The following is a 13461-nucleotide window of genomic DNA, read 5'->3' as shown; positions in this document are numbered from 1 at the left end:
CAGGAATTTATGTTGCAACTGTTGCAGAAAAAGTACATTTTTTCTGGCTTAATGGCAATCATCTTCATAAGAAATAAAGGAAATAATTTTCAGTGGATGTAAATATATCATAGAATTGTGATGCTTGTGTCACAATATGACATTTAAAAATTGCAACAATCTTTTCCCTTCATATTCTATCAAAGAAGGGAGGGCATATGGGAGGGCATATTGCTTTGCTGCTGTCTGTCTGTAGGTCTACCAAGTTTCCGTTCATATTCTTCACAGCGCCGGTTGCACATATTGAAATAAAATTTGGTATACAGAATTACATACTTGCCAACCTCCAGCATGTAAAAATCTGGACATGACCAGATTTGGAAAGTAAAAAATCTGGTCATAACGCGTAACAACATTCATGACATATTTACCATGATTAAATTTTATACATATATATACAAAGATTTTGTGTATTGGGAATTTTTTTTATTGAAAAAGGATTTAATTTACTATGACAAAAAGTTCATACATAATTTGATTTATTGATTTACATGTTAAAAATGAGAATTGAAGGTTTCATATTTCAGTGTGCATTTTTAAAAAAAAAAAAAAAAAAACCTTTTCAGTTTCTGCTGAATTTGAAAGTATACCAATTTCAGTTTTGAAGTTATTTTTCCTCTCTCTTAATTAATTAACTACTGCAATATGTTTTAAATGTGAAGTAAGGCCTACACTGTCTTCGATCACTTTATTTTATCTAGAATGAAAGTTTTTTCTCAAGATTCCTTGATATGTACATAAGGCCAGGTAAAATTAATCTTTAGATTCTCATCCTAATTTGCAAAAAAAATTGGGGCGGGTGGGCGGATTTTATTTTTTATAATTGTTAATTTATATATAGGCCTAAGTATCAACAAAACAATGGACGCCCCTTACACATTTTTTTTCATTACCTTAATGCAAATATGAATAGATTTAATTCTTTTCATATTTTTTTAAATATTTAAAGAAATTTTTTTCTTTAAAAGTTAAATATTTATTGTTAATTAACAAATTATCAAGTACACATTAAACGGCACATCCTGAACAAAATGAGGTGGGGATACCAATAAATTGTGTATGCGTGACTTCTTATTTTGCAAAATCTATATATACTCGATTCTCATTATATCGCGGGTTTCATTGTATCGCAGTATATAGCAAAAAATTTGATACATAGCTTATATTCCTTTTGTTGATTGACAATCTGTATGTTACATCTGAATGTTTACTTTTTTGATGATTGAGAAGCATGGAACAGCTGTTTGAAAAAAATATTCAAATAAAACGTAATTTTACAGATTTCCACTCCCGTTTTTAGCTCTACTGGTCAGAGACCAGAAGAGCTTATGCGATAGTAATGCATCCGTCGTCCGTCCGTCTGTCTGTCTGTAAACAATTTTTGAAAATGCTACTCCTCCTACAGTTTTGATCTGATTTCAATATAACTTGGCACCCAAGTAGACTACACTGAGATACATAATTCTGTGTATTGGTTTTTGATTTCGATATGCGGTGTTGCCGTGGTTACTAAAAATAGAAATTTCTGTGAAATTCTTTCAAAATGCTACTCATCCTACAGTTTTGGTCTGATTTCAATATAACTTGGCACACAAGTAGACTACACTAAGATACATAATTCTGTGTATCGGTTTTAGATTTCGATGAGCGGTGTTGTTGTTGTTACTAAAAATAGAAAATTCTGTGAAATACTTTCAAAATGCTACTCCTCCTACAGTTTTGGTCTGATTTCTTTATAACTTGGCACACAAGTAGACTACACTAAGATACATCATTCTCTGTATCGGTTTTTTGATTTCAATGAATGGTGTTGCCGTGGTTGCTAAAAATAGAAATTTCTGTGAAATTCTTTCAAAATGCTACGTCTCCTACAGTTTTGGTCTGATTTCAATAATACTTGGCACAAAAGTAAACTACACTATAATACATAATTCTCTGTATCAGTTTTTGACTTCCATGAACATTATTGCCTTAGTTACTAAGAATAGAAATTTCTGTTAATTACTCTCAAAATGCTCCTCCAAATACAGTTTTAGTATGATTATAATATAATGTGACATGCAAGTAGACTACACTAAGAACATAAGGAGACTTAATCAAGGATCATTATTTCTATTTATTGCTGTTGTAAGGTTTCAATTTCCAACAGCTTAAGTACTTTTTAAGTACAAACCAGTAGAGCTTCAGTCTCGACAGAGACTTCTGGTTATTATATTTAGACCATTAAATTTATAACCTAGTAAAAAATATAAGAAAGTTCAGCCTTTAAAAGTCTTAAATTTGTACAATTGTTTATTTTTTCATGTAGAATTACATTCTAAATTCAAAAATAAAAATTGAGGTCCATGTCATCTACAAGTTTCCGTGTTTACCCATGCCGCGATACAATGGGACTCCCCAATTTAGAAGATAAATAAGACTGCCTGTTTTAAAAATAGACCTCGAATTAAACGACGCAAGATTAGAAAATAATTTTGCACTAAAAAGTTGGGCCATAGTTAGAATTATAAATATCATTTAATATAAGTTAAATTAAAAATTTGAAATAACACTTTTTATGCAAAAAGAATTAAGTACCGCGATATTATGAGACACCAGTATAAATGTTCTAATAATTATTCTACTGAAAAATCTAGGCCTTCTCTTAAGTCTGTCTACGATGTTGAAGATTTTTTTTTATTTCAAAGCTAAGTCACACAGCTGGAGATCGTTATATATAACTTGACTTTCCTCGTCTATTTTTACTTAGTTACAATCTCTCTACATACTTGCTCCTGCCAGTGATGGTATCTATATGTGTTTATGCTATTTTTTCTTCTCTGCCTTCTCTATACTGACAAATTATCTTTTCCTTACACATTTAAACTGCTTTTATTGCCGATTTTTCTCCATTCTTCACATGGCGTTTTTGCTATAAATAGCGACACGCAACTTTTAATACAGACGGGAGATAACTCTTAAACTTTGACCCAAATTCTTACTAAATAAAAATACATGAAAATACCCAAAAATCAAAATAAAAAACATAGGGGCGGGACATTTTGAGAGGGGCGGGCGGGGATGAGAATCTTAAGATTAATTTTATATGGCCTAAATATTGTTTCTCTTTTTCTTGGTTCAATCAGAGACATGTGTTTGGTTCAATTTGTTCCTGTTGGCCCTGATAACGATCTAGTTCTATCAGAAACCATTTTAATTGACTTCAAACATTGATTTGTCAAAACAACACTCAGTTAATTGTTTACACCTGCAGTGATAATTAATCCATCGTCATTGTTTACGTAGATCTAAGCTTGGGTTGTAACTGGAAATTAAAAGTGCAACCTAATTTACGAACCAAATCCAGAAATCGGGAGATTTTCAGGTTGTTCAGCAAAAATCGGGTGATAAGCATGACCTGCCGGGTCATAAAAAATAATTGGGTTACAGGTTGAAAAATCGGGTGTGACCCGACGAAATCGGGTGAGTTGGCAAGTATGCAGATTTATCCTAAAAATATCTAAATTAAGTTTTGTTTTTGGTGTGATCGGGCCATTTTGGACATAGTTATGCCCCTTAGACTTTAAAACAATTCCAATTATTTGGGTGAGGGGGCATGTGTTTTACAAACATCTCTTGTTAAATGTGTCTCGTTTTTGTACAATTTGCTTGTAATCATAAAAGATCTACATGACTAATTGAAATAGTTTGAATAAACACTGACAGAGATAGATTGTTCACGATCTTTTTGCAGTTGTATGTGAGGCAGGAGAAAAAAGAATCAGTAGTAATAACACCTGTATGAAGTGTCCTGTTGGATACTACCAGCCAGCCAGAGGACAGAGTGACTGTTTACAGTGTCCAGCAATGCAGACCACAGAACAAGAGGGGACTATAATTCAGACAGACTGTGTCCGTATGTACTATCCTGTATAAGCCTCGTAATATAAAGTTATGCTTCTTGATTCAATACTTTTCCTTAGAAAACAAAAGTTACATTGTTGGAAGTTCATTGAAGAAGCAGAAAACTTGAATATAGTAAATATAAAACACATAAAATTTTCTGTTTATTACATTTTCTCTCTTTTTTTTTTTTTTTTTTAATTCCCTGTATTATACATTAATTGAATCGTACAAGGGCAAGTCATTTGTTATGCAGCCTCAAGGTAAAAACTGTCCATCAAGGGTGCAACCGAAGGGCAACAATATTTACCAAGGGGTTGATAAATTGACTTTTGCATGATTTAATTAGATTGGGATATGATAGTACATATTAGCTATGTTTTTATAATGCAGTGGTGAAGGCTTTGATGTTGCAAATGTCTTGACTAAGCAATCATGAGGCTGAAAATTGTAATGTACATACATCCTGTTTTGTTTTAGCCATTTGCCAAAAAGGAGAGGAATTTAATTCTGTGAGTAAAACTTGCAAGAAGTGTGACCTGGGATATTACAAGTCATCCGTTGGCAACAGTGAGTCCTGTACCAAGTGCCCTAACGGTAATACGACACTAATCACAGGCTCTATCTCTAGTGGAGCATGCAATATAAGTAAGTATAAATTGAACTTAACATCTTACAATGGATCCCCGTGGGGATCTGGGTTAGAATAGGTCCTCAGTACCCCCTTGCTTGTCATATAAGGCGACTAAATGGGGCGGTCCTTCGGATGAGACCGTAAAAACCGAGGCCCCGTGTCACAGCAGGTGTGGCACGATAAAGATCCCTCCCTGCTCAAAGGCCGTAAGTGCCGAGCATAGGCCTAAATTTGCAGCCCTTCACCGGCAATGGTGACGTCTCCATATGAGTGAAATATTCTGGAGAGGGACGTTAAAAAGTATACAATCAATCAATCAACCTTACAATGGACCTCATAGCAAATTTTCCCTTTTTGGGAACTTGCATAGCAGTTACAAATGTATCACTTATTCCCCTCCACTGTTGTATGTATCATCCCTAGGATTCTTTTGATTTGTTGTCTTTTACACATAAATACTTTTTTTCATTGCTTCCTGATGTAATTTTTTTTTTATTCAAAGTATTTAGAGACCACTGTGGCTATTCATCATAATATTTTAAATTTCATATATGCATAACTACTCATCACTTCTCCAACCAAGAAGTTGAATCACCGGAAACCAATATATTTTCCTCAAACCTGATAATTTGATCCAACAAAAATATGTGATTTCACACACAGTAGTTTGAATAGATGATTTCTCCTAATAGCTAAATATTCAAATAAGTGATATTACCAAGTGCATTTATAATATAACCCATTCAGATAGATTGATATCACCTATTTGAAAAGGTGATATCATATCTCTTGCTTCATTTGGATAGGTCATATCTGTTATTTTGCAAAGATGAAATCACCATCTCAAATCAAATATGTGATATCACAAGTTCAAAGGGGTAATAATCACCTATTTGTAAAGATTTCACTATTTTTTTTAATATCACTAATTCAAAAGCTGAATAGGTGATATCACCAATTGAGTAGATGATATTTCTTAAAAAGTAGTAAATACTTCAACAACCCCTGATATAATAGACTAAAGTAAATTTTTTTACATGAAGGAATTAATTTATAAAACAAAATTAATATCTTTGAATGATTATAATGAGAGTGTTTTACAGCTGACTGTTCGCCGGGAACCTATCGGTCATCTGGAGCCGGATGTAAAGAGTGTCCAGTTGGAACATTCCAGGATCAGCAATCCCAGACTTCCTGTAAAAATTGTCCTTCAAATAAAAACACAACAGAAACATCCGGAGCAACTTCAGAGAGCCACTGTATTGGTAAATAAACAAGATTAGCATGTTGTTAACTTTTTTAGTAGCATTCAAAGAAAGTTGTTTTCTAAGAAAATTTAAGGCTCATAACAGGTATTATCATAACAGTGTCATAGAGTCTGCCTTGCATAAATGACTTTCATATATGGCAAATTTAGTCTGTCAATATTGTTTTTGGGTCAAATCCAGCTTAAGGCATTGAAAAGTGGGTTGATTTTGTATTGCCAATTATCATAGTAATGATTTGGAAAGAAATAATTATGAAATGTTACAAAATGATTTCTTTAGTTGTTTATTTTGGAAATTAATGATCCAGCTGCATGTTGATGTAATTTTTTTATTGATAAACTTTTAGCCCAGGAGAAGTATTTTACTACCTGTTTGAAATTTACGGAAGCCCATTAGGACCTATCAAAAATATTTTTGAATTTGATATATCGAATTGCCGAATTTGTTATAACAAATTTAATTCGTTACAACAATTTCTTTTAAGTACAGGTTCTGTAAGAATCAGGCAAAAGGTGAATCATGAGGGTTCTCAGAATTTTAAGATATATGGCCTTGAAAATTGCCCAAATTAACGAAGATGCTGAATCAGCAAAAAAAGGCAAAACGTGCATATCTTCCATCGCCCCTAAAAGATATATCTGAAAATAAAAATTTAATGTATTACATGGTTTTATCACTTGATTTATACATATAATAAGAGCAATTGAAATTTCCACATTTATTGAACACAAATCAAAACATAAGGAAAACAAAACAACTCTATCATACATTTCATTTACACAATAAATTTTGGCCTTCTCGGGGGCTACTCACATATAGAAAAAATAAAAAGAACTTCCTGGGTTCACACCGTCAGGAATTTATAGCTAAAACTGTAACCATAGAAACCTGGGTTGACACCATCAGGTTGTGTATGAGGGTACCCGGGTTGACACCATCGGGTTCTAATGAATGGAACCTGGGTTGACACCGTCAGGTTATATTTTGAGATACTTGGGATAATTTCGAGATACCTGGGTTGACACCATCCGGTTTACATGAAAGGACCCGGGTTGACACCATCGGGTAGCTATAATTAATTATATAATGCAGAAAAAAATTTTCTGAAATGGGGGAAAACAGGCCAAAATGAAAGAACATCAAGTAGTAGTGGGTACTAAGTATTGATGTGAGTGAATGCCCCCAAGGTTTTATCACTTGAAATGTTTCTTTGTGATAACATCATATATGAACCCCTCTGGTAGTATTCACATTCAATTACAAGCCTCTAAGTTTAGTGATATTTTTGTCCATGCACATTGAAAATTGACTGGTTGCTAGGGAAAATTTCTTTGGTCATGTTTCCATAGTAACCAAGACCCAAAATTATTTTCATTTTACATACGTGGTTAATAGTGCAAGAGAAACCTATGTTTGAAAAATCATCAAATTCTGAGAACCCTCATGATTCACTTTTATACATATATTGCCTGATTCTTACAGAGACCCGTACTTAATTTGTTATAATGAATTTCATCTGTTATAACAAATTTGTTGAAGTCATTTTGACAAATTCTATTTTTTTTTTTCGTTATAACGAATTAAATTCGTTTTTACAAATTCGACAATTATATATATTGAATTCAAAATATTTTTTGATAGGTCCTAAATTGGCTTCCATAGAAATTGATTGTAGGTCATGTAAATAACTATAATATGATTTGGATGTCGTAGGGACAAAAGAAAAGTTGCCAATTTACTTGTAGAAGATTCATGTGTTACTAGAGAGCATCAAATTTTTCTGAAGATTATTTGCAATGTGACCAATATATTGCTTTTATTTACAGCAGTATTCTCATAATCAAGACTGTATTTCCCAAAATTTGAATATAGATTAGATAAGAAAAACCAATGAAAGTCTTGTTAAAGACCCTTGGTTTTGCAAATGTATTTTAATTCCTGTATGTGTTGTTATTTGCAATAGCAGGTGAACAGATCAATCTACTTGTAACTTGTCACTTTTAAACAGTATTGTGTGAGAATGGCACAGAGTATGATAGAACTTCTGGGAATTGTTTGGAGTGTCCAAAAGACTTCTACACCAACAGATCCATCTCGCAATATTGCATCAAATGTCCTTCAGGGTTTATCACATATGGATCCAAATCTTCAGTGTGTTACAGGCAACCAGGTAATGCAACACTTTTCAGTTCATGCATATTATGTAGAAAGTATTGCAACCAACAGATTAAAGACATACTTCATTCCAAGATATTTTACCTTGCATTAATGTACTTTAAGTTTTGCATGTGAGTTACCGTAATTGTAAGATCTAAGATTTTTATGAATTGCATTTAAAAAAATTTATGTACCCTTTTAAAAGAAGGGAGCATGTTGTTTGCTTCTGTGTGTATTTTGGTCAAGTTATGTCCACTCCATATTTGGAGGTCCTTTTCCATGACAAACATGAAAACTTGATACACTGCTATCCCTAGAGAAAGGGATGATTCTGTTGACTTTGATGATGCGCAGTCAAAGATCAAGTGTCAAAATATTCTAAGCACAAAAAGATATTGTCTGCTCAAGATATTAGAGAACCTTTTGCTCTACAGACTTCAAACTTAATTGGTGCACTTGTACCCCAAAAGGGGCAGTCTGTGATCACCCTTAATTATTAAAAATTAGATCATAAGGTCAATATAGTCAAACTACTCTGGATATAAGAAGATATTGTCTGCTCTGTGTTTTGAGAATCTTTGCTTGATTTGCAGACATCAAACTTAGAACACTGATGGGGTGGAACAATTTTTATCAAGGTTACAATTTGAAGTCATTAATCCGTTCAAAAAATGTTCAAAGATCAGCATTTGTGACCAATGGGCCTCTTGTTTAATGTTGGGTATCTGGGTTTAAAGTGTTGCTCAGTAATAGTAGAACATATATATTGAAGATGTGGAAGATCCCTAACTCAGCACTCTAATGGAAAAAATTTGTACAAACTTTGCAAATTTTTGAATTGCACTGTAGGACTCCATGCATTTAGTTTGTATAAATTAGACTCCCCAAATTTCTTTAAATTCAAGGAATGATGATTGATTACAATGTTGTTTTTTTTCAGTCACTGTAACAACTGCAGCTCCAGTTGTAAGGCAGCAGACATTTATATTCTCTCTCACATACAGAATGGATTTGGATTGTAACGTTCCAGATGCTTTAAGTGCAGCATTGGCAAACATTAGGGCTCGAATAATACGGAGGCTTATTGCATTAGCCTCTCGTTTTATTAATTTTTGTAGGAAAGTAAATGTCAATGAGTGTTTCGTAACTCTAAGAGTACAATCTAATGCTTGCACAAAAGTAAGAAGGAAAAAGAGAGCTGTGGCACCCACAGATCTTGATGTTAAAGTGGATATTCCAGATGTCAGGTGTGTATTACCAGGAATTAAATTAAGATCTTCCGTTTTCAGCAGAAGACCTTATTGTTAGGGCCCCGCAAGGATTTGTGGGTGCCCTATAGTAATCACTCTGTCTGTCTGTCCGTCTGTCATTCTTCCGTCCACAAATTTTCTGTTTTTTCCTAATAACTTTTTTTATGGTAGCCCAATTAAGTTCAAATTTGGTATGGTAGTTCAGTAGGCAAAAAGACATATTTTAATGCTAAGTTTGTCTCTCTATGTCCTCTGGTTTGGAGCTGGGGTGGTGGGGTAGATGCCATAACTATGCATAAGAATGAATGGGCAACTTTTTTTATGGTTGCCCAATCAATAGAGTTGGGTATTGTGAAGGAAATCCATATTGCGATATATTGCGATATTTTACTTTGAATATTGCAATATATTGTAGATTAATTATCATTAATAAATTTGAGCAGAATGTTTGAAAAGCTGTCAAGTTCAGAGACTATTTGATTTTATCTTTAAGTTTAAAAGCGGGAGGAGGGATAAGACATTGATTGCACACCAAATTAACACTTTACTTTTAATCAAATTCCATGTAAAATAGTAAAACAAGATGAACTCTCTTGGAGAATTTTCACATTGAAATAAAAATTTTTACAGATTATATAATCTTTTTTCATTGAATTCTTTTTTTTTGGGGGGGGGGGTGTTAATGAAGTAGCATAAAATGTTATTAAAGATTAAAACAATATACATATTAGGCCTATATGAAAATAATTTTATTGTGGTTACAAAATAAAATTTAAAAAACCAGAAAGAAATTGTGACCTGTTTTCTTGCGTTTTGGTAATTTAGTCTAACCCGACCTAATTTCACATCAACAATCAGGAAATGGCCTGTTTTAATATATACATGCTCCTGCTATAGCATAAGGTGTTTCAAATGGCATGAAAGTTATTAAAAATAATTAAAACAACACTGTTACAAGTGAAAACATGGATGACCATTTACTTATAATATGTACATGTACTTGATATTGAACTTGACATTTCACCGCGATGTCGATCGTGTAGATTCAATGTGAGATTTTGAGAACCGCAATGCATATGGTATACACCCTGTAAAAATGTTTTATATATTTTCTTCCTTATAAATTTTATTTTAAAGTCTTATTAATTAGTAATTTTATTTCAAAGTAAGATATTCAAAACTGCAACAGTGAATTAAAAGCTTCCACCCCCTCTCTCTCCTCTCTCTCTTTCTCCCGAACGAAACTGATGAAGAATTCTTTCAACGAGAAAGAAAAAGACTTAGAAGTTTCCAGTTTTATTTTAACAGTTTCTACAATAAAGGAGGTTTTTATATATTTTTATAAATATCGTGAAATACCGGTATCTGATTTTCATATCGCGATATATTATCGTGGTGGATAATACCGCAATATACCGATATACCGGTAATATTGCACACCCCTACCAATCAAGTAGAAATTTGGTATGGTAGTTCAGTAGGCAGAAATACATATTTTGATGCTAAGTTTGGTTCTCTATGTCCCCTGGTTTGGAGCTGGGGTGGTGGGGTAGGATCCTTAACTTTATATATAAGAATGCATTGGCAAAGAGAGATAACTGCTGAAGATGTTCCCATTGTAAACTGAATGCTGCTATGAGTCCCTTGGGATTAATTAGCTTTCCTCCTGAAGAAAATCCAGAGCATTATCTTTTTCTGTCAAATTGAGATGAATTACCACCTCTGTCTGCAAATGAAGTTTGTTTTGAAGTAAAGTCAATTTGGAATGCTATGAACACTCTGAAATGTGGATTTAAATATAAATTTTTATAATTTATTTTTGTTTAAGGTGATTCCACCCTCACAATTATATAGGTTCAAAGTACAAAAACTGCATTTATTTTCATTAAATATACTTTAACTTTCTAATTATTGCAAAAAATGTATAGGTCACCATATTATTTAAGATGCGAAACATAAATATACAGAAGTGTATGTCAACATAAAAAAATCGCACATTTTATAAACAGTATTATGAAAAATATGTAAAAACTGGTTAAAATGCATAATTCTGATGCCGAGTGTTCCTAAACACTTCCTACTTAAAAGATACTTTTGAATTGTGAATATCAGGGAAACTATTTTACAATAAAGCAAATGCTAAAATGAAGAGATCTTAGAAGGAGTTATTGCCCTTGTCAACATCTTTTAAAGATTGAATAATTGATTAAATATAGAAAATATGCATTTTTTTAATTCTTTAACTAAATAATATTTATCATTACACCTATTGTAATGCATTCTTCCAAGAGATATTGTTCTATTAGGTACGAATTTAAACTAATTACAGTTTTTGCAAAAACCTATGACATCATAGGAGGGTGGAATTACTTTAATAGTTATGATTTCATTGAATTCTAAAAACAAGAAATAGATTAAAGAAGAGTTTTTGATTTACTTTTTTTCACTTTATGTTAATTCAAGAATATTATTAATTTTTTCACTTTATGTTAATTCAAGAATATTATTAATTTTTAAGGTAGTTGTATAAAAACCCTTCTATCATTAATACTGAAAAAGTTCTTATTGTAACTTTAGAAGAAAATGATGAGAGAGGTACAATTAATCCCTTGAGATTATCTAGCCTGCTGCAGAAAATTTAGTAGGCTTTTCTTTATCTGTCACTTTAAGATTAATGAAAACCTTTGTCTGCAACTGCTGTTTGATTGAAGTTAAGGTCAAGCCTTCATGTCATATTTGCATTCATTGAAGGCTGGCATTTTATATAACACAAGCTTCATAATTGTTTAAATATATATTCAATGTTAAGTTGTTCTTTACTGCCTAATGTAAATACAAGGATATTATTTTCAGGTTTTTGAATATTCAGGAATTATCTTGAAATTTTAAGAATACAGTTGCTGTTGCTTATTTTTCGTACATTTTTTAATCATTCTGTAAGCTGCACCCTTTTAATTCTACCCCATGGCGGGGCCCTTGCTGACTGGTCAGTTTTCTAGTTTTTCTTGGGTTTCTTTTCCACTATTTTTCTTCTTCTAATTTTTTATGCCCCCCTTCGAAGAAGGGAGGGCATATTGCTTTGCTGTTGTCTGTCGGTCGGTCTGTCTGTCGGTCCATTTAGTTTCCATTCATTTTCGTCACAACCATTGCACATACTGAAATGAAATTTGGTATACAAGTTTATCAGGTGAATATCTAGGTCAAGTTCTATTTTGGGTACAATTGCACCATTTTTGACAGAGTTATGCCCCTTGGACTTAGAAAAATTCCACTTATTTGCAGTTTCCGTTCATTTTCTTTGCAGAGGTTGCACATATTGAAATGAAATTTAGTATACAGTTTTTTCAGCTAAATATCTAGGTCAAGTTCTGTTTTGGATACTATCGCATCTTTTTTGTTAGAATTATGCCCCTTGGACTTAGAAAAATTCCACTTATTTGCAGTTTCCGTTCATTTTTTTTGCAATGGTTGCACATATTGGAATGAAATTTAATATACAGATTTTTCAGCTGAATATCTAGGTCAAGTTCTGTTTTGGGTATGATCACAACATTTTAGACAGAGTTATGCCCCTTGGACTTGGAAAAATTCCACTTATTTGCAGTTTCTGTTCATTTTCTTTGCAGAGGTTGCACATATTGAAATGAAATTTAGTATACAGTTTTTTTCAGCTGAATATCTAGGTCAAGTTCTGTTTTGGATACGTTCGCACCCTTTTTGTTAGAGTTATGCCCCTTGGACTTAGAAAAATTCCACCTATTTACAGTTTCCGTTCATTTTCTTTGCAAAGGTTGCACATATTGAAATGAAATTTAGTACAGTCAATTCTCGAATTATCGCCATTCGATTCATCGCCATTTTCGCAATACCGCCATGATTTCCCAAGAACGTTTTTCCTGCTATATAAAATTCTCTTTATAATGCCAAATTCGCATACCGCCATCCGCCACCCTGTTTTCACAACAAACGTCCATTTTTAAGTGTCAATCATCTCGATAATACCGCCACAGGTGCATGTGGTCAGTGAAGCGCGGCTAATTGGTTGATGCTATCCCTGTTGTAAAGCATGCAAAGCCAGTCAAGGTACAAGCAATTAAGTAAACAATTATTTTAACATGAACTGTTAAAATAATTTTGTTTTCTGTTTGTTAAACCATTTAGTCATGGCTTTGCCACGAAAGCGGTCGTTGTAAAGTACGCCGATAATGATATTATTTTGATGATCTCTGCC

General features: G+C 32.9%; 1 protein-coding gene across 1 annotated transcript in view; it reads left to right on the top strand.

The window, feature by feature from the left end:
• The window catches only part of LOC134233531 (proprotein convertase subtilisin/kexin type 5-like), a gene marked incomplete at both ends in the record, with an annotated part of 35916 nt that extends 26689 nt beyond the window's left edge, over positions 1-9227 (top strand). Inside the window, 5 exons of the mRNA XM_062715502.1 lie at positions 3773-3934; positions 4402-4569; positions 5659-5820; positions 7832-7993; positions 8921-9227. Coding sequence (XP_062571486.1) covers positions 3773-3934; positions 4402-4569; positions 5659-5820; positions 7832-7993; positions 8921-9227 — 961 coding nt within the window. The remainder of the gene's footprint in view (positions 1-3772; positions 3935-4401; positions 4570-5658; positions 5821-7831; positions 7994-8920) is intronic.
• Positions 9228-13461: the final 4234 nt, after the last annotated feature.

This window comes from Saccostrea cucullata, unplaced genomic scaffold, assembly GCF_032062105.1.
Source record: "Saccostrea cucullata isolate Sc308-1 unplaced genomic scaffold, CSIRO_AGI_Scuc_v1 ctg4054, whole genome shotgun sequence".
NCBI lineage: Eukaryota > Metazoa > Mollusca > Bivalvia > Ostreida > Ostreidae > Saccostrea > Saccostrea cuccullata.
The sequence above is the reverse complement of the archived record's forward strand: the minus strand, read 5'-3'. Positions and strand labels throughout refer to the sequence as shown.